The 22,195-nt window shown below is 36.9% G+C and overlaps 2 protein-coding genes across 2 annotated transcripts in view; one reads left to right on the plus strand and one right to left on the minus strand.

Annotated features, from left to right (window-relative positions):
- The window catches only part of LOC149843122 (uncharacterized), a 28,343-nt gene extending 16,086 nt beyond the window's left edge, over nt 1-12,257 (plus strand). Inside the window, exons 2-7 of the mRNA XM_090001709.1 lie at nt 8,772-8,834; nt 9,009-9,075; nt 9,493-9,593; nt 10,110-10,154; nt 10,900-11,373; nt 11,833-12,257. Coding sequence (XP_089857835.1) covers nt 8,772-8,834; nt 9,009-9,075; nt 9,493-9,593; nt 10,110-10,154; nt 10,900-11,373; nt 11,833-12,003 — 921 coding nt within the window. The 3' untranslated portion in view covers nt 12,004-12,257. The remainder of the gene's footprint in view (nt 1-8,771; nt 8,835-9,008; nt 9,076-9,492; nt 9,594-10,109; nt 10,155-10,899; nt 11,374-11,832) is intronic.
- Nucleotides 12,258-18,836: 6,579 nt separating this feature from the next.
- LOC149843124 (gamma-secretase subunit APH1-like) overlaps nt 18,837-22,195 on the minus strand; it is a 65,275-nt gene continuing 61,916 nt past the window's right edge. Inside the window, exon 6 of the mRNA XM_090001711.1 lies at nt 18,837-18,967. Within this exon, the coding sequence (XP_089857837.1) occupies nt 18,959-18,967 (9 nt within the window). The 3' untranslated portion in view covers nt 18,837-18,958. The remainder of the gene's footprint in view (nt 18,968-22,195) is intronic.

Here is a 22,195-nt window from a genome sequence, read left to right on the forward strand (position 1 = left end):
TATTCTAACTCAATCAGAAGTTGGCATGGCTTCCCGAATACCAATCAGTAGGGGGACATGCCAATTGGGGTCTTGAATGCAGTCCTGTACACCCATAACGCGTCATCTAAGCGTTGAGATCAATCCTTGTGGTTTGGTCTGACTGTGTTTTCCAAAATTCGCTTGATCTCCCTGTTAGAGACCTCGACCTAGCCACTGGTTTGCGGATGGTAAGGTGTAGCAATTCGATGCTGCACTGAGTACTTCCTAAGTATAGAAGCTACTTGTATATTCTTAAAATGCTTACCCCATCACTAATTACTGCTCTCGGAACTCCGAACCTGCTAAAGATATTGTGCTTAATGAATTTAAGCACCTCTTTATGATTGTTGGTCCAGGTGGCTACGACCTCGATCCATTTGGATACATAGTCAATTGCTACCAAAATGTAAACATTTTCAAATGATGGTGGGAAGGGACCCATAAAATCAATTCCCCAAACATAAAAAATCTCAACAATCAAGATAGGGAGCAGGGGCATCGTGTTTCTCTTGGAGATGTTCTTGGTCTACTGGCACCGCAAGCATCGCTTGCAAAACTCATGCAAGTCTCTATGCAGTGTAGGCCACCAAAATCCAAATTGGAGGACCTTGGCTGCGGTCTTCCGACTGAAAGAATGTCCTCCACAGGCTAGGGAATGACCAAAGACCAAGACTAACTCGTTCTCCTCTTCTGGGACACATCTACGAATCATCTGGTCAGCGCATAACTTAAACAACTCTGGGTCCTCTCAAAAATAATGCTTCACCTGCTCTAAAAATCGATCATTCTCATTTTTACTCCACTGGGCAGGGAACTTTTTGATCACCAAATAGTTAATAATGTCAGCAAACCAGGGAAGACACTTAATGTGCAAGATCTGCTCATCCGAGAACGAGTCATCTATTTGTCCCTGTTAAGTGGATGACTCCACTATCAGTCTTGACAAATGATCTGCAACCCGATTCTCGCATCCACTCTTATCTCGAATCTTGAGATCAAATTCTTGCAATAGCAGAATATCGGATGAGCCGCGATTTCATGTCCTTTTTACTCATCAGGTATTGCAGGGCGGCATGATTTGAGTAAACAACGACCTTAAAGCCCAATAAATAAGATCGAAACTTCTCCAATGCAAACACCACAACCAACGGTTCCTTCTCTTTCATCTGAGCATCAGAGAGGGTTCTACTGACATAGTAAATAACGTATGACTTTCGATCAATTTTTTATCCTAAAATGGTTCCTACCGGGTAGTCTGAAGCGTCAGACATGATCTCGAATGGTAATGACCACTCAGGAGATCTCAAAATTGGTGTTGTAGTCAGGGCTTCCTTGAGAGTAAGAAATGCCTTCATACGGGCATCATCGAATTTGACAGGTTGATCCTTCGCTAGCAAGTTACAATGCGGTCTTGAAATCTTGCTAAAATCCTTTATAAACTGCTTGTAAAAGCCCACATGCCCAAGAAACGATCTAACCTATCACATTGAGGTCGGCAGTGTAAGTTTGGCAATGGTCTCCACTTTCGCTTTGTCGACCTCAATCCCTTTCTCGGACACAATATGTCCCAAAGCAATCCCTTGCTTAATCATGAAATGACTCTTTTCCCAACTGAGCACAAGATTAGTCTCCATGCATCGTTTGAACACTCTAGATAGCTTTTGGAGACAATTATCAAAAGATGAGTCATACACCGAGAAGTCGTCCATAAAAATCTCTAGGATGTCGTCCACCGTCTCTGTAAAGATAACCATCATGCACCTCTGAAAAGTTGTCAGGCATTATAGAGCCCGAATGGCATACGCCTGAAAGCGAAGGTGCCATATGGTCAGGTGAACGACCACTTGATTGTATCCTGAATATCCATCCAGGAAAAAAAATATCTTTGACCTGCGAGGCGTTTTAAAATCTGATCGATGAACGACAACCAGAAATGGTCTTTTCGTGTTGTATTGTTCAACTTCCTGTAATCAATGCACACTCGCCACCCTGTGGTAGTCCTCATGGGGACACTTTCTCCTTTGTCATTAATGGACACAGTGAGCCCAGATTTCTTAGGAACAACCTGAGTTGGACTCACCCACTGACTGTCGGAGATAAGATACATGATCCCAATGTCTAACCACTTGACCACTTCCTTCTTCACTACCTCCTTCATGTGGAGGTTTGACCTCCTTTGCAACTCCCTGGAAGGTTTAACACCCTCTTCCATGATGATCCAATGCATGCAAAAGGAGGGATCTATCCCCTTAGGGTCTGCCACATACCATCCTATTGCCTCTTTGTGCTCTTAAAAGACCTACAGAAGTTGACACTCTTGAATGCTTGTCAGGTCTGCTGCAATAATAACATGCAAGGTTTGTTATTTTCCTAAAAAAGCATACTTGAAAGAAGCTGGTAAAGGCTTCAACTCAAGCTCAGGCGGATTCTCAATTAAGGGTATGGCAGGTCGCTCTGCCAGATCCGGGAGAGGCTCGGAGTTTCAGGTCCAATTCAACTCATTTGAAAGTCTATCTATTAATCCCAAGCTATCCTCATGATTCAACTTCTTCATCCTGAGATGGATCACTCAACGTCCAAAGAGGCTCTGCTTCTGTCAGGTCCTGAACCAAATCGACCTGGAAGCAAGCATCCTCGCCATCAGGGCCCATGATAGCATTAAAAATGTTCAACATCATCTTCTTGTTGCTAAGGGACACGTCCGTGGCTCTCGTGCGGCAATTGATGCACGCATTGGCTGTAGCCAAGAAGGCCCGTCACAAGATGATGGGCGTCTGCTTGATGTAGTCAACTCTCTCCATGTCCAGAATAATGAAGTCGACAGAGAAATAGAAATCTTTCACTTTGACTAACACATCTTCAAGAATCCCTCGGAGGACTTTGATTGATCTATATGCTAACTGTAGGGTCATAGGTGTGGGTTTCATATCTTTTAACTCAAATGCATCATAAAATAAACCCAGTAAGATGTTTACATTTGCCCCAAGGTCGAGCAAGGCGCCCTCAACAAGAATGTTTCCTATGACGCATGAGATAATAGGAGTCCCTTGGTTCTTGAGCTTGGGTGGAGTTTGGTGTTGAACACCACACTTACTTGCTCAGTCAAGTATACCTTTTTGGGTATATTGGACCTCGACTTCTTCTTCTGTGTAAAAAATTCTTTCAAGAACTTCGCATATGCAGGGACTTGCTGAATGACATCTAACAAGGGAGGTTTATTTGTACGTGCTTGAATATCTCAAGCATCTCTTGCATTTTCACCCCTTGCTTGCCAAAAGACTTTGGCTTCTCTAGTGCTTCGGGAAGGGGGGCTTTGGGTACGTACGATCGGGAAGGCTCAGGTTGTGAAGCCCTCCCTCTTTCCTGGGGTGAATCTAAGGAGACCGACTGATCACTCTTTTGTTCTTGAAACAGTTCAGTTGTCTCCTTGGTACCATGAAATTCTTTCCCATTCCTAAGGGTAATGATAGACTTAGCATGCTCTTGGTGTGAGTAAGTCATATGCAGGCCATGGATTGGTTCTTTTTCACTGGGATTGACATTGACCATAGGTTGACCAGGTAGCGTCTCCTCGCTACGCCTGCTTAACGCCTCAGCTGGCTTGAGTCTCTAGTTTTGCTATTGAGTGTATGTGGGAGTTCAGGTTTGCCTTTATGTTTGCGAAGGCCTAAAACATTTTTTGTTCAAAGGTTTGACTTGATGTAAGCTCTTGAGAAGGAGGCTGGCTAAATATAGGCTGAGCTTGAGGAAAATTGGGTCTCGATAGCTTGATTGATAGCTACCTGACCTAACCTGGGTCTGGGAAAGAGCAGGGTTGTTGTTGTTGTGGATTTCTCCACGATAAGTTGGGGTGGTTTCGCCAGCCAGTGTTACAAGTGTTGGAAAACAGGTTATTCGCGGGCTTGTTCAAACCTTGTGCCACCTGAACTTGTTCTTACACAAATTCAGGGTACTGTGATGCAGCAGGACAATCTATAACATGGTGTGCTGGGCTAGCACACAGTGCGCACTCCTGCATAGCTAGGGTGGGATTTGACAACAACTGATCAAATTTTTGGGTCAGAAGGTCAACCTTGTTTTGCAACTCAAGGTTTGTCCCCACTTTGTACATACCAATTTTCTTAACTTTCTCAACGGTAGGTGTTGCCTTTTCTACTCTTGAGGTCGAAGTATGATCATAGAATTCTCACTCAGAGTCTTGAATAAGGCTCATGCTTCGTCCTCACTTTTGAGCATAAATATGTCCCCACAGGTTGCATCAACCATTTGCTTATTTTTCTCAGTTAGCCCATCTTAAAAGTATTGTATCAATTGCCATTTCGGCACCTGGTGGTGGAGGCACTTTCAGAGAAGATCTTTCATCCTCTCTCATGTCTCATGGAACTGTTCTCCCTCTATTTGAGTGAAACTGGTGATAACCTTGCGGAATTGGTTCGTCTTACCAATTGAAAAATAATTTTTTTAAAAAATTCTTTTGCATTCGATCCCAAGTAGTAATTTGAATTGTATCCAAAGACTTCATCCAATGTTTGGATTTATCTTTGAGGGAGAACGGGAACAAGGTTAACCTAAGTGCGTCATCTCCAAAATTGTTGATCTTAACAGTAGCACAAATTTCTAGAAACTCATTGAGATGGCGGTAAAGATCCTCATTACTAAGGCCATAGAAGGATGGTAACATTTGGATGACACTGACCTTAATTTCATATTGTGGGGCTCCTACATTTGGTCTCATTATGCAGAAAATGAGATCCTACTCGGTAGGAATGAAGTACTCCTTCAAAGGACGGACTTGAAGAGGATCTTCCGCCATGGGTACGACTGTACAAGATCTCTTGAGGATTAATTCATGGTTATCGACAGGATCTACAAGTTCGGCCTTTGCATACACCGTTGGGTTGAGATCCGATGCACTACTCGTCCTAGAGGGCTTTTTACTTAAACTAGCGTGCAATCGCAGTCAAGCCACACTACGAAGCAAGCAGGAAAATACTGAAATAAACAACCACCACCCAAGTGCAAGTATAGAGCTTGAAAGCAAACTACATCCTCAATCACATAAAATGGTACCCTTGTAGGTAGACCAGGCAGAAAAATTAAGCTGGTTATATGGTTTGCACTCAACGTGGTTTTAACAATCCTAATTAATAAACCAAAGCAAACTAAGCAATCCTAGATATCAACAAAAAATAAACTTGGCAATCATAAAAAAAAATGCAAAAGCGAACTAGCAATCCTAAATATACGTGAAATAAATGCAATAAAGTGAGTACTTAGTTTTAAATCGCCGTTTCCCGACAATGGTGCAAAAAATTTGATGCTAACTTTTTCTTAAAAGTATTTTTCAAAAGGCAAACAACAAACAACAACAACAACAACAACTACGCCTTCATCCCAAAACAATTGGGGTCGGCGATATGAACCAACAAAGAAAATCATTCTGGTAATTTTCAAAAGTCATTTTCAATAAAAATGGTCAGTGTAAACCGTGCATCAAATTATAAATAACCGGTTCACACTAGTGGTGAAGTTCTGGTCGAACTGAGGGAACGGGTTAAAGCCTCATACTCCAAACAAAACAATCTTTATTGCCTTAAAAGTAAACAAAGCGCAATTAAACCTATTACAAGTGTTCGAGCAAAAATAAAATTATTACAACCCAGACTCATTAAATGGCCTAATGCCCAAAAAAAATAAGAAAATAAAAATCGCAGGTCCTCGTTTGCTCACAATGTAGCTCATGTTATCTGTGCGTGTACGACCCTAGTATGTTTATTGTTGTCGCATTCCAATAGAAATCAAGAAGCTCACACCCACCTACAAAACTCAAAAACCACACAAGAACAAAAGCAACTAGACTACCTATTCTAGTCATGGTTAGTTGCAATAAACTAATAATTGAATTGAATATAAAAACAAAAATCTATATGTATCTAAATCTAAGGAAAGAAAAAGTCTAAGCTAAAAAAATAATTTATTTAACACACAGTTTGCCAAATCGCGATTTCAAAAACCAGTTTTTTTTATTTGTAACTCAATATGCAGCAAAACCATGATCTACTATGCTAATCTAATACCGGAAAAGTAATAAACTACTAATCTATCACTAACTAACAAAAAAAATATTTTGAAGCATACAAATCAGGTTCAGCCGTTGCCCTGCTAAAGGATGATCTGCAGATCCGTCGGCAACTCAGAATGGGCGATCGGGCTGGCAGATGTGCTGGCAATCAGGTTGGCAGATTGGCAGCCTGATCACGCTGGACGTCGGCTGACCTGGTCTGCTGACAGATCTGGTCGGCAGATCTGTGTAAGCAGATCTGGGCTGGCAGATTGGTTCTGCTGATCGATGGCAAACCTGCTGGCCTGATCTGGTCGGCAGATATGTGTAACAGATTTGGTCATCAGATCTGTGTGGTCGACTGTTCTGATCAGCAGATCTGGTCGTCAGATCTGATATAGAAAGACAAACTAATGCGTGCAGAAATTAAAGAAAACTAATCTATATGCAGCAAATTACAATAAATAAAAATATAAAGAAAAGGAAGAGAAGAGGCTCACCTTAGGTTTGCCTTCAACGGACTGGGGAGAGAAAGAGCGACCTTCCCTCTTCTCTAAAACGTGTCACGCACCTATGGAGATAAGCTTCAATCCAAGAGAGGAGAAAGAAGAAAAAAGGAAGAAGAAAAAAGGAAGAAGAAAGAGGAGAGAGAGAGGCAAGAGAGAGAAAGGGAGGGAGCCGTGAATTCCAAGGAGAGAAAGACACCCCCTCTCTTCTAAAATCCCTTTTTATATTAAGGGCCTAGGGTTAGAAGGGGATTTTAGTTTTTTTCTAAAAAAAGCTCCTAATCTCAATGATTTTCAAACGGCCTCAATTTAAAAATATTATTTCTAAAAACATGTTAAAAACCAAGATATTTCTAAAACACAAGTGGGTCAAATATGGAGTTTTAAAATTTTACCGGATCTGTTTATCGGGCTAGATCCAAAAGTCTTTTATTTGCTCTAATTTGCTCATTTCACTCCAAATTCGATGGAATTCAACACAAAGCTCTCATGTACAACTCATCAAAATCAACTAAACACGAGTTTTTAAACCTTGAATATGCATAAGATCATGCATAAAAATATAAATAAAATATGCATGATCAATTGTCATGTCGGAATCATCGTGCTAGACCGGTCGCCTTGCCGCTGCTGGGTTGGAGACGGAGAAGAGGAGGCGTCGGGAGGAGGGGAAAAATGTTTTTGCCCTAATCCCCCTCCTAGCCCATTTCATGGGGCAATTTTTTTTTAAGTCCAAAAATTGGACACTTATGACCCTTGGTGCGTTGACCGAACCCAGGGTCAGTTTGATTGCAACGGGTGCCGCACCTGCACCTGCGTCACGTCGCATCGCCGTGGGTGCGGCACCCGACTAGCCAAATCCCTGTGACATAGTGGGTTCATCATCCAAATCTTTGATGAATCACAATCTGCTTCACCCAAGGTGATGAGACGGCCACAAATTTCCTGAAAATTGTTGGGTCTCCAAATTGCTAAGGGTGACTTTATTGGCAGAGAGGGGAGGGGGGTGGGTGGGGGTTAAAAAGGCTTATTGAGTAAACTGCGAGGAGAGATGAGTATGAATATAACGATGGAAAATATAAAGATAAATATCAAATAAAATTTTGTGTCAAAAATTTTCCTTGTTTGTCTTACCTTTTATAAGGTGATGATAAATAAACATTTACTAATATAATGAAAATCTCTTCGTATTTCATTTAAGATTAAGTAGTGCATATCATAAGTTTTGAGTTCCATATTTTTCATTCTTATGTTTTGATTTGAATAATGCTTTATGTATTTTAATATTTTTTTTTGTTTGTAAAGGCAAGCTGGGGTTAGGCAGACCCCTACCAGTAGGGGTGGCAATCGGGTCGGGTCAGCATACCTCAACACGAACCCGACCCATTTATTAAACGGGTCGGTTGTGGCAAACACTAACCCGACCCATTTATTAAACGGGTAACCCAACACGATATGGTTAACCCCTTTAATAAACGGGTCGGGTAAACGAGTTAGTGGGCGGGTTGGCGGGTCAGGTTCGTGTTAGCGGGCGGGTTGGCGGGCGGGTCGGGGTCGGGTAAACGGGTTGGCGGGTCGGGTTTGGGTAAACGGGTTGACCCACCCTCCTAACCTGTTTATTAAACGGGTCAGCCGGGTTGGCGGGTTGGCATACCCCTAACACGAACCCGACCCGTTTAATAAATGGGTTAGGCAGGTCGACCCATTTACGACACGAACCCGTTTAAGCCAAACCCGAACCCGCCTAAGAGGCGGGTTGGCGGGTCGTGTCAGAAATTGCCACCCCTATCTACCAGATATCTCTTAAGCCCCATGTGGCAGAGGGATTTGAACCTGGGCCTTCAGCTTGGCACAGGACCCCGCTTACCACATGGGATACCACCTCGGTGGTTGTATTTTAATATTAGCTTTACAGTAATTTTGACATGAAGACTATTATTAATTTGATCAATTAATCATCATTTGTTGAATTGCAAATTAATCATTATTAGCCAAGGAGGTTCCCTACTGATGTTGACTGATTTTCGTTCTGATTAATCATGATTTGCCAAGGATTGCTCCTCCTTGATTGCTGATGACAAGGAACACTACTATGGTCAAGAAATGATATGTTATATTAGAGTGCACTAACAACTTTCAATATCATTTAACCTGAAGTGGGTTTTATATTTTTTTCTATGCAGACTGCTCACCCTTACAAATATGCTGGAGAAAATGTTGATTTACAGGGTCTGAACCTCTTCAAGGTAATCACAGAATTGAATGTGAATCAAATTGCCCATCGATGACATTAGCTGGCATTTGGGGTTTTCTAAATATGAAAATGATAGTCTTCATGTGCTCTTGAATTTCTTTCAGAGATCTATTTTGAGCTTTCCTTTTTAGTCAAAGTATGATAACTTGTTATTGTTTTATTGCAGGGAAGGATTAGTGTTGCTGATATAATTGGGTTCACTAGTTCTGAATCTTTTCATTCAAAAACTGAGGGTGAGCACAAACTTTGCTAAGATATGATGGGAAATCCATTTAGTCATGGAAGTTACCTTTGAGTGACTCTTGAGTATTCTGTTTGAAATTTGGGTAAAGAAGATGGGAACAAAAAGCTTAATTAACTTTGCAATCTTATATGGCATGGGACTTGTGTGGGCACCAGAAAAAATGGATCCTGTCACTTGGAGAAACATACATTTGACTCAAGTGACTTGGAGGCCATATGAGAAATAATAGCCTGAACCATTCAGGTCCATGCGCTCCCTATTCGTTTGCTCACTAATCTAGTTAAGTAACCTGTGACTTCCATGTGCTTGTATTACAGTGACTCAAGTCGGTAATAAACTCTAGGTCATCTGGTTATTCTTGTTTAGTTGGCCTCCATGATGATCACGATTTCTCCTGTTTTTTCAGGATCCCTTAAATCTTGGGAGTGTTCTGTTGATCTTGTCAATGTCCTCAAACATGAAATTCGTGATGGACAGTTGAGCTTTAGGGGCAAGCATGTTTTGGAGGTAATTTTTCTATATTAAGAGTTTTGAAAGATAGCATTGCTGATGTGCTGTTTCTTAGGGTTCAGTGGATGTTTATCCTTGTTATTATCTATAAATTAATTCAAAATCTTCATCTTATTAAATTTTTTTCTGTCTCTTATGCTCAATTCTGAGCCATGCATGCCACTGCACTTGTTGTTTCTGTATGCATGCTCGATTCAAAATTTTGATCACTGAAAAACACTTACAGCCTCAATGATGTGCGCATGGTTTTCCCTGGTCTGCCTGAACCTGCCTGTTTTCTTATAGCATGTTTCCCTCCTAGCAAAACTCTTATTTGTCCATCAATTGCAAAATCTTGTTTGTTTTTCTTTTACTTAAATATTTGAGCTTGTTATTCTATCACTGTAAATTCACATTCAAGGGACCTTTGTGAATAGTAAATAATTTTCCACGAATTATTCTTCAATTTCCTAGTCATTAGTTCTGTTGTGTGATTTGATAAAATGCCTAAGGCTTCTTTGCCATTGGTTGCAGCTTGGTTGTGGCCATGGGTTGCCTGGGATTTTCGCTTGCCTTAAGGTACGTTAGATGGAAGCAAACCATCTAAAAATTTATTACTACTTTTGTGCATGTTACTTTTCTATGACAGCTGAAACTTTGCAGCCTAGCAACCACAAAATCCCATCAAACTTTTATATGGTTTTTTTTGGTGACCTGTTCATGGATCATATGGAAATTTGCATCCTTGTGCGCCTTTGTGTTCCACTGATGAATCTGATCCTTGAAATTGAGCATGAATGCTAACCATATTTTTTAGCTATTGCCAAATTCTCATTGTTATGGTCTTTATATCTGCCAATTTTCACTTGCTTAGAGAAACACCTCATTTTTTGCCTAGAAAATTAAATGCAAAACTCTTGTTGAATTATCTGCCCATAGGATTTTTGGGTTCTTATTCTTTTCGGTTTTGGTTTGGGGATTATTAAGAAGTTACCAACAGTCCTTATTAAGTTTGCGAACCATTGGCTTGACAAGCCAACAAAAACTGTATGTCATAGTAGTTTTTTTCCTTCTTTTTGGATAAATTAGTTTCTTGGGTTCCTGTAAGACTTTTTTTATATTCCAAGTAATTGTAAAGTGGTGAGGGAAGTTTGGTTATTTAATTTTTTTTCTCAAATTTTATCACTGCATTGGTTCGGCTATTGAGGATGTTCTCAACCAGGCTTGTAGGCTTCTCATCCTCTTCCCAGAATCAATGATATTTTAGATACTGATAACGTGCTCTCTCTCTCTCTCTCATGCGCTTACACAACCATGTGAACAGGGTGCTTCTACAGTACATTTCCAGGACCTAAATGCTGAGACCATACGCTGTGTCACTATACCCAATGCCCTTGCCAACCTTGAGCAAGCACGTGATCGGCAAAGCCGCCAACCTGAGGGCTCGGTGACTCCAACGCGGCTCTCCTTGACCCCAGATGTGCATTTCTATGCAGGTGACTGGGATGAGCTTCCCACTGTCTTATCAGTTTTAAAGAAAGATGGTTATGATATTCCACCAAATATGAATCTCAGCTTTTCAGAGGAGGATTTTCTTGATGGCTGTAGTAGTCAGGATGGCAGTGCCCTTGTTCCAGACTCTTCCTCAGCCAGGAGATCTCGGAAGCTCTCAGGAAGTCGTGCGTGGGAGCGTGCCAGTGACACAGATCCATCTGAGGGAGGATATGATATAATTCTGATGAAGGACATTCCATACTCGATGACATCCTTAAGAAAACTCCATGCTCTCATAAAAAAGGTTGGTTGCTAGTTTTCTAATATTAAAAGTAAGAAATATGGTCTTGTTCAGCACTTCTTTGTACAATTAACATTGAAATGTCACTCTGACCTACCTCTTAAGATAGGATGATACCTATTAGGTGGAGTTGCTTAAGAATTGCTGTATGTGGTTGGGTATCATTTATTGAGCGAGGTTATGGACTTTGTGCCATGGGATATCCATCTTTGGTGGTTTATCTTATAGAAGTCCTGTGAAATAGTACAAGGTCTTAGTGAGTGCCTCCCTCAAACGATGGTCTGAGCATGCAGCTCCGCTGCTGATGACCATCCATCTCAACATTTCTCGGGATGGGCACCACACCCATCTTGAGAAATGCCAAGATGGGGTGGCTGTCGTTGCTGCATGCCCACCATGCGGCTATTATGTGAAGTCTTATTTTTATATTTTTGTTTCCCTTGTTTTTCCCTTGATCAACAGTGTGTACGGCCACCATATGGGGTGATGTTCATAGCTGCAAAGAAAAGCTACGTTGGTTTCCATGGTGGTGCTAAGCAGATGAGGGCAATGGTGGATGAGGAAGGGACGTTTGGAGCTCACTTGCTTACAGAGTCGGCTGATAGAGAGTTTTGGAAGTTCTTTTTCAAGTGAAGAGGAGACAGGAAGACCGAATGAAGCATGTTCCGCAATTGCCTATCTGAAAAAAAGGATTTTATATATGCATACCAGAATTTCGTTCCAATGTGTTATAGAATAAGGTAAAATAGTATCCATAGGTGAGCTTGCTACGATGTTGCCAAGCTACCAATTGTAAATTTTCCTACAAAATTTTTTCTTGTAAATTTAAGCTTTTGTATGGATTTGTTTCTTTGCTTAACATAGCGTGTACTCGATATTGATTGATCTGCTCTCTCTCTCTCTCTCTCTCTCCACGGAACACAAAAGGTGGGTCAAAGAAGCACCCTAGCTTTCATTATGTTTTTTCACCAGGGTTTATCACTGTAAAGAATTGTGATCAGTATAACAATGCTACATCTTATAGCCAAGCCATCAATAACCCACATGCATTGATTCTCGAGATTCTGTAAAGAGGTTGGCTCATGATTACATTGCATATGGAATGCCTACAATGCTATCATTGAAACATGAATACAGGAAATCCAACAGTTGCTACCAATTAAAGTATTTCTGGTTCACATTTTCAGCCGATCAAGTTCATTAACTCAAATGCTCCAAACTGCAAAGAGAAACATCAGCATGTCCTTAGTTTCTATTGCTGCTGGTAGAAACATGACCCAAATTTCATGAACTTTTAGTGTTTCAGACACCAAATAACTGTAACCGAGCTCTTGAATATTAATGAGTTGATTGTAATCCTCATCTCAGACTAGTATGAGATTCTACGATTTGTCAAATCCATTTAGGTTGTCTTAAGCACCACCATGAGTGGGCGAATATGAACATGATGAGTTCTGCAATTCCATTATGTACTACAGCAGATGTTCTCACCAACCAATTCCAAGCTTTGGGCCTCTCCAATCATCCAAAGAAGGTGTTTTGAAATATGAAAAATGATTGTACTGGACGAAAAATATGATGTGTTTTCTCAAATGCCCTAAAATTTACGAAATCTGCCCATTGCACAAAACCACAAAGAGAACTTTTTAGGACCTTTTCACCCTTCGCACAAGCAAACCTCACGAAGTTTATGAGATACATCGTTTTGCCAGTCCACTAAGGCAAAACCTCACTTAAATTTAAATTTCATATTCGTATATATTTTTTGGCAGATTTCAAGAAGTGCAAAAAATATTATGTTATTTATGCGGTCTTCTCTGTTAATCGTAAAATCGCAAAATCATATATTTTATACCAAAATCATAGAAAATTGTGCGAACCACTTTTAATTTTTTAACAATCATTTAAATGTATGTTTGCACTTACTTTTTTGCAGTCTTTATGAAGCATGCAAAAATAAGTTTTGCGAACCTTCTTATGATCGTAACTTTACAAATACCTTAGTAAAATCACATATTATATACAAAGTCATTAGAGACTATGTGAACCTTCTTTTTCCTTTATGTAGTCTTCAGGAAACACACAAATATAACTTATGTGAACCTCCTTTAATCATACCTTTGCAAATAATTAGGTAAAATCACATATTTTATAAGAAGATTGCAAATAACAGAGAGAAGCAAACATGTTACTAACTACACAAATATTCGGTACCTATAGAATGTGATGTTCTTTCATGTTTGCAATTTTTTATAGTATAAAAATTGATTGTCCACACCACAGAGCTATTATCGCATTTTCTAAGGTTTCTTTGTGGTCCTCAACTTGCTTTTGATCTTCTGCAAAAATCTGACAACTTTTTCAGCAACTATTTTTTTAGATTCATCAACGATACTTCATTGTTGCATTCTGACAAGGTTACGACATCCTTTGCATTGTCTTCCTCGGTTAAGTCAAACTTTGAGTTTTATACAAATAATATATATATATATATATTTATTTTCATTCTGAACTTTCTTTTTTAAGAAATAAGCATCATCTAAGCCCATGCGTATTTGTGTGTGCTTGTTTGCTTGTCATGTGTTTTATTTAATATTTTCACGTGATTTATCATTTAAGGTTTATTATGTTTAGGGTTTATCATATTGTAAATGATTTATGTATGTTTGCTTGTTCTTTATTTAATTTTTGGTATTTCTGTGTTGGTGTAATGACGTTATGGTTAACTATGTTGGTGTAATGCATATTTGTTTTCTTCATAGGTAGTTAATGATGGCCTCAGTCTTTGTTAAACTATAATACCGTCTCGTTGATGGTCGTAATTGAAGATCTTTAGTGGTCCCAAAAAAATATTAATTTTAAAAAAATTGTAGCTATGTTGTCTCATAAAATCAGATATTGTGAAGAGTTAGTCAGCCTCCAGTATACTTATTCTCCAAAGACAAGTGATGAACAAATGCGGGTAAATATTTTTGACGATGATGATATAAAAACAATATTATTCAATGGCGATGTTTACGTAGTGGTTCATATAATACGACAAAAAATGCTTGGAATGTCTTTCACAGTGAACGATGTTGATGTTCCAAACATGCAATTGTCTCAAACAATGAATGATAGTAATGTTGTACACGTTGAGGGAATGTACTCGCCCGAAGTTGGATTGTTGGGTTTGGACCTTAGAGAGGATCCGAACTCAAACAAATCCATTATGTGTATTGAGACTTTGGATCCGCTCTATTTGGATCTACGAATAATTTGGGTCAACCCTAAAGAATCTGGGTAGGGTTTAGACCCATAATGGAGTTTAAACTAGACATGAAGGGATTTGGATTCATTTAAAACCCAAATAGATCTCACTAAGTAGAATGAATTTTGAATCCATTTAAAGACCCAAATAGATCTCACTAAAGAAAATAAGATTTGAATCTATTTGAGATCTAAATGGATTCCTCCTCTAATGTAGAAAATATTTTATATCTATTTAGAAATCCAAATGGATCCCACTAAGTAAAATTGGGTTTTTAGATCCATTTAGAAAACTCAAATAGGACCCACTAAGAAAATAAAATATTAGATCCACTTGAAGACCCAATTGGATTCTGCTAAATGAATAAAGTTTTTTTATCCATTTAAGACCCAAATGGATCCCATTACAGTAAAATAAATTTGTTTGGATTCACCTAAGACCCAAATGGATTCTATCAAAGTAAAAATGGTAGGGATACATTCGAAACCCAAATCGATCTTGATAAGATAATTTAGGTCTACTCAGGACCCAAATAATATATATATATATATATATATATATTGAAGTAGGTTTGATGAGACCCAAATGGGTCTCACCAAATCCAAAACCAAGACCTATAACCCCAAACAAATGAGGTCGGATCCAAGTGGATCCAATCCCATCGCCGCACCCTCCTCTCACTCCATTGCTCACCTCCCATCACTGCGCCTGCATGTTAGTGGTCCCCCAAAACATTAACTTTAAAAAATTTGTGGCTATGTCTCGTAAAACCGGATATAGTGAAGAGTTGGTCAACCTCCAATATACTTATTCTCCAAAGACAAGTGATGAACAGATGTGGGTAAATATTTTTGATGATGATGTTGTAAAAATGATATTATACCATGAAAAATTGTAAACATGAAAGAACATCACATTCTATAACTACCAGACATTTTTATAGTAACATATTTGCATATTTTTGTTATTTGTGATCTTATAAAATATGTGATTTTACTCAGTTATTTGCAAAGTTACGATTAAAAGAGGTTCACACAAGTTATATTTGCGTACTTAATGAGCACCGTAGAAAGAAGAAAAGAGGTTAACACGATCTCAGACGGCTTTGGTATAAAATATACGACTTTACTAAGGTATTTGTGAAGTTACGATCGTAAAGATGTTAACAAAACTTATTTGTGCACGCTTCATAAAGACCCAAAAAAAGGTGCAAACATACATTTAAGTGACAGTTAAAGAAATGAGAAGAGAGGTTCGCATGGTTTCCCCCGACTTTGGTATAAAATATGTAATTTTGCAAAGATATTTGTGATTTTATGATTAACAAAGAAGATTGCATAAATACCAATTTTTTGTGTGCTTCTTGAAATTCACAAAAAATGTGAATATGAAATTTAAGTAAGGTTTTTCCATAGTAGATGGGCAAAATGATTTATCGTGCGAACTTCGTGAGGTTCGCTTATGCAAAAGGTAAAAAGGTTTTAAAAAGTTTTCGCTTTGCAACTTTGGGCAGTAGGCGGATTTCAAAATTTTTAGAAAAATTGGAAAAACACGTCATATTTGTCGTATAGTATGATCAATTTTTGTTTGAAATATGTCCATTCATGCATCACCCTCTCGCCATCAATCATCTTTTTTTTTTGTAATCTTCTTACAATTCATCGACAATGGTTTTCATCCATTACCCTATCATTTTGACTCAATTGCAGTCTCAAGAGTGACATGTTATTTTAAACAAATTATGAGACATCACAAAACCTTACAAGAATTGTAGAATTAAGTGAAGCATGGTACAATCTAAGAATTTCTTGGTTATCAACTCATTCTCCTTGTGAACGATAGAACTACAAGGTCATGATCTTGTTGTCTTTGTGGAAGAACAAAATACATAGTTCTATTGTTCATGCCTTATATAGATGGAGCATTGGCAATATTAAGAAACTCTTGAGGGATTTCACCTGCCATCATTGATGTTCTTTCATCCACAAGTAATCAAGTAGTCATAAATGTTATATGAATCCAGTGTTGCAAGTGTATGAATATGTAAACATGCATGTTTGTTGTGTATGTTTTTATCAGGGGAAGATAAAAAAAAAAATGATCGTATTGTACTGACAAAATGACACGTTTCTTGAAATACCACATTTTTTTTGCTATTCTCCCCATGTTCAAAATCGCAAATACCCAAACTTCATTAAAACCTTTTTACCTTTCACATGTGCAAAAATATGGAGTTTTGCAATATATCGCTCTGCTCATCGGCTAGTGCAGACTCTCACTTAAATGTATAATTGCACATTTTCTTATGCAAACCTCATGAAACTCGCATAAATTTATTTACGAACATCCGATTAGATTGCGAACATCACAAATATCTTACCTAAGTCGCATATATAATATGAACATTGCATAAATTTATTTGCGATAAGACTGAAACCTCTAACATCGCAAATATCGTACTCAGTATGCATATATCTCACAAAGTTTGCATAAAAATATGTGTGAACCTCCAGTTAAATAGAAAGTCGCAACCTTGCAAATATCCTACTTAAATATTTATGAAATGATGGCATAAATGTGTTTCTCTCTACATATATGTGGATTTTCTGACAAATATATTAAAATATCACTTATGTTTGGGATGAATATTATGTGAAATTCATTATTTGTTGTGGAGTTTGTGTAATAAATACGGCTCTTCGATACTATAATAATTGATTTTTTGCACCACCAGGGCTATTTTTGCATAAATTAGGGTTTTTTTTTACCCCAACTTGCTTCCCTTCAGTCACTTTCCGGTGAATTTTTTTGGCAACTATTTTTGATGATTCATAGGCAGATACTTCATCACGGTTGAACCATCGACGATGTTTTTTTTAGTAAACACATCTTATTTTTGGTGGTCCCCAACAAGTTATCTTTACATGTTCAATAGCCTATTCTATTTCTTTGTATGCCTCATAAATCCAGTTTGTTTGTTTATACGTTGTATAACTCGTATTATAAGCATGATTAGGGAACATTGTTTGATTATGAGATTCATTCATCCTCGCAAATAGTTTGTTTATTTTTTGCAATGTGTTTTTCAATATTTACTGTCTTGTTATTATAGAATATGGCCACTGATAAGACTGTGTCGAAGGGGTCCACACCCACATCATCTTCTAGTGTTTGAGCATAATAGCAATATCCAACAAAGAATTACGTATTGGGTCATCCTGATTATTTGCAAGCATGGATTAGTGTTCACAAGTGGATAGATAGGGAGCCACATCCAAAGTCAAAAATTTGGGTGTCTGACATTTTCCATAAAAAATGCACCATCGATAAAAACAAAAAGTTGCGCTCAAACAACAAGCAACAAAAACCTTCAATGTTGGTTAAACAACTACAAATTTCAAAGTGTTTCATATCTAAGGTAGCATGTGTAGAAAATGTTGATAAGTTTGTGGATACATTCTTGTCTCCCATCTCAAAAGCATCTAAGGAGGGGAGGGTGATCCAATGGTAAATGAATGTATGTATGAGCATATTTTTATTAGAATAAGAAAGTTTGCATAAAATAATTACAAAAATTGATAAATATTTATTGAATAAAAAAGTTCACATAAAATAACTGTGAAAATTGATAAATATTTATGAGGATAAAGAAGTCCGCATAAAACAATTGCAAAAATTGACAAATATTTATCAATTTTCCCAAATATGGATGCAAAATGTCTCATCATCGCAAATATTTGTCGATTTTCATAATTAGAATGTCTCATTATTGCAAATATTTGTCTATTTTTGCAGTTATTTTATGCAGACTTCTTCATTCCAATAAATGTTATTTTTTGCAGTAATTTTATGCGGACTTCCTCATTCTAATAAATATTTATCATTTTTTGCAGTTATTTTATACGAACTTCCTCATTCCAATAAAAACCTGCTCATATGTACAAGCATTCATTCCAAAGCAACATTATTTATTCAAAATGAACCTGTTCATACATGTTAACCTACTCATATATTCATTCATTCATTTATTCAAATTGAACATGCTCATATATTCATTCCTTCATACATGCTCATACATTCATTCATTCAAAATGAACTTGCTCATATATTATTTCATTCATTCATTCACACATGCTCATAAATGTATATATATATATTCATTAAAAAATTTACATCCTTCATGTTTTACATTTATAATACAATTTTAAATTGAACCCATGTGTGTTCATAGCTCAGCTATCAGGACATCACCAACTTCCTCCTTTTTATTGGCCTTAGTACCCTCTGAAGCCATCTTCTTCATGTGTTTATAGAAGTTAATCATACGATTCTTTATATCTATGACATCTTTATGAAAAAAGGGTTATTAGTAAATAACTAACTATAGCAAACATCCCAAAGAACGAAACAAAACATGACATATAAGCACATACCTCGTAAAGCTCAATTACCAGTTTTTGCTCAAGTATTGCATATACACTAGGACAAATATACCACAATCATATTTGTAACAACCATATACTAAGTCAAGAACACATATATGTATGAATTTAGTTAACAAATATATGCAAAATAATTACCCATTCTCTTGTTGAAGAATACCATATATAATCTGAGTTGTCTAATCGTTGTAATAGTCATACCCAAACTGCGCTATAAAAAAATAAACCTGCAACACATATGTAAGAAAACAAGATAACAAACATATGCAACAAAGCGAGTACATTATTGAATAAGTTATCTTATCATACTATTTATTTGATGATCTTATTTGAATAATATGTGAAACTTGTGGAATTATACAACCTGAAGTCCTTCATATCCACTTCTCAAAGAACCTAGTGTTTCATTGCCTCAGTTGAAAGGAATTAAGAGTTGTAACATAAACCGAGTTTAAGGTGTAAGTGCACATGGAAATTTAATAGTTGCAAGGAACCTAGTGTACATAAAATTTAAGTTTTGTAAGTATGCAAAGTTGTGTAAGTGCTACTTTGTCAGCTTCAATGAAATGATACGCCAAGTCCTCGCTAAGCAGTCAGTTGTCTCACTTTGCTACCCTTTAGTTGTGACCATTTGCTTTGAACATACAAGGTTTATCAGTTAGTCAGTTGAAAAATAATAAAAACATCGGTTTTCAAACTAATAGAAAAATACAGGGTAAGGTAAAGGGTTTTCGGCAAGTAGTCTCTATCGTTGTCGTTGTGTATGGCTTGGAGTTGATAATGCATGAATATGCATTCATTTTATTACATAAATCATGCATTTAAGTGTACTTTATTAGTTTATATTTTATGCTTATGATATTTCAGAATTAGAGAAGTCGCAGTTCAAATCTTATGAAATTTAGAGTTAAAACAAGGAAGTTACGATCGTTTTACGGTTCTAGATTGAATACCAAGGCTATTCGGACTATGATCCAATCCAAAACACCTTTATTGGATCTTGGATCCAAGTCTAAAGTGTTCAACAAACATGTTAAACCAAATCCATTTTAAAGTTTTAGCAAAACTCGTTTTGAAAATGCTGCATAGAAATTATTTTCATTTTAAGCCTTGTTTTAGAATTTTATAAAAATTAGGGCTTAATTGTAATTTTTGTCAAAACCACTATAAATATCCACATTAGGGCTGGCGTAAAATGGTCTTCAGCCCATTTCACGTCAGCCTCTTCTCCTCTTCTTCTTCTCCTCTTTTCATTCCAAAGAAATTTTTCATTGCCTCCTCTTTTCCTCTTCTTCTTTCTCTCTCCTTCCTTCTTCTTCTTCTTCTTCTTTTCTTATTTCTATTCCAACAATGAAGATCTCTTTGAGAGTCAATTCGGAAAAGTGTTGGACACATCAAAATCGTTGAAGGCCATTATTCTTCATCCCCATTCCTCGAACTCATTGGAGGTAACAATCTAGTGAGTTTTCCTTACCTTATTTCTTTGTGAAGTATTGCATCTTTAGTTGTTATTTGCTTTCTTTGTCTCAATTGATCATCCTGCAATTTTTCTATTTCTGAAATTCCTTTGTCTGTTGTAAATTTTCATTTAGAGCATTTTTCATTCAAAGAAGACCAACCGATCTCCTTGAATAGCCTCTTGCGTAATTCAAGAGGTCAGTTGGCTTCATTGAAATAACTTAGTAGTTCTTTTGAATTTCGATTCTATTTCTATTTCTTAATTGCAATTAGATTAGATTAGATTAGATCCAAGCAATGGATCTAAATCTAATCTAAGTTTTCTTTTTGTTCTTGTGAAAAACATAAAAAAAGAAGTGATCTATGATTGATTGACTTCCGTTCAATTATAGCTTTAAAACAATCATTCTCATAGTATAGATTTAAATTCCAGCAAGTTAGTTGTTATTTCTTTGATTCAATTACGCAATTAGATTAGTTAGTTATTAGATTAGTTGTTAGAGTTTGGATGAATTCATGCTTTGATTCAATCTAATGAATCAAAGAGGACAAATCCATAATTCTTAGTTTCTGTTTTAATTTCAATTTGTGTTAGACTTTGTTTTAAGGTTATCTGGAGATTTCGGAATCCAAATCATGACCCGTAAATTGAATCTGATTTGTGCTTGAATCTAGTTGCTCTTTGAAAAAATTCAGCACGATTAAAGTCCAATTGATGGGTTGTTCTGAGTTTTTTCCGACCACATATTCTGGCATCTCTGTTTTCTGCAACTTTTATTTCCTGCATTTTTTCTAGTTTTTGTTTTTAGATTATCTGGAGCTTACGGAATCCAAATCCAATTCCGTAAAATGGATTGGATTCATGAATTAATCTAATTTCTATTGTAAAATTTTCATTCATTTTCAATCTAGTTTGCTAGACTAAATTCGTTAAATTATAAAAGCTGTTAGAAGTTTTAACAGTAATTTTCAGTTTTCAAATTGTTGTTCATTCGTTAATAAATCAAGTTCTACTTTGAATTTTTCAATTCTATAAATTGGATTCTCTTCATTAATTTTTTGAGAATATATCTAAAATTTTTGAGGACGATTAGAATCCAGTTGCTATCTGATTCTACCGAATTACAAAAACTTGTTCTGACAGAAATTTCTGCAATAGCTAGTGGCAAAATTGTAATTTCAAGTAAAAGTTCAAATTATAGTGGATTTTGCATTTCGTGTGTTTTTGTTCTTGTTTTTGCAAGAAGTGGAGCCATTTGCTCATTCTAGATGATTTAAATGAAGTATATTCAAAGTTAAATCGAAGAAGCAAAGGCGAAGAAGTATTTTTTGTTTTTTTAGCATTTTCAATTTCTAGTTAATTAGGGCCTTTTTTGCCACATTCAAACCTTGTAATTAATTTCAAATTCAGCATTGTTTGGGTTTGTAATAACTCTTTAATATTTAGTTTGTAAGCACTCTTAAGCAGTTTAATTTTTCCTTTTAAGGTAATAAACAATTCACATTTGGTGGAATACGAAATTTATTTCAACCCGTTCCTTGTGTTCGACTCGATTCTCACTACTTGTGAGAGTTGGAATTTTAAATTTGGTAACCAACTTTCATAAACTCTTTTTCATAAAAACAACCTTTAAAAATACACTTCCAAAAGGTATACTAGGAGTTTATCTATGAA

This window comes from Nuphar pumila, chromosome 3 (assembly GCF_984573655.1).
Source record: "Nuphar pumila chromosome 3, dmNupPumi1.hap1.1, whole genome shotgun sequence".
NCBI lineage: Eukaryota > Viridiplantae > Streptophyta > Magnoliopsida > Nymphaeales > Nymphaeaceae > Nuphar > Nuphar pumila.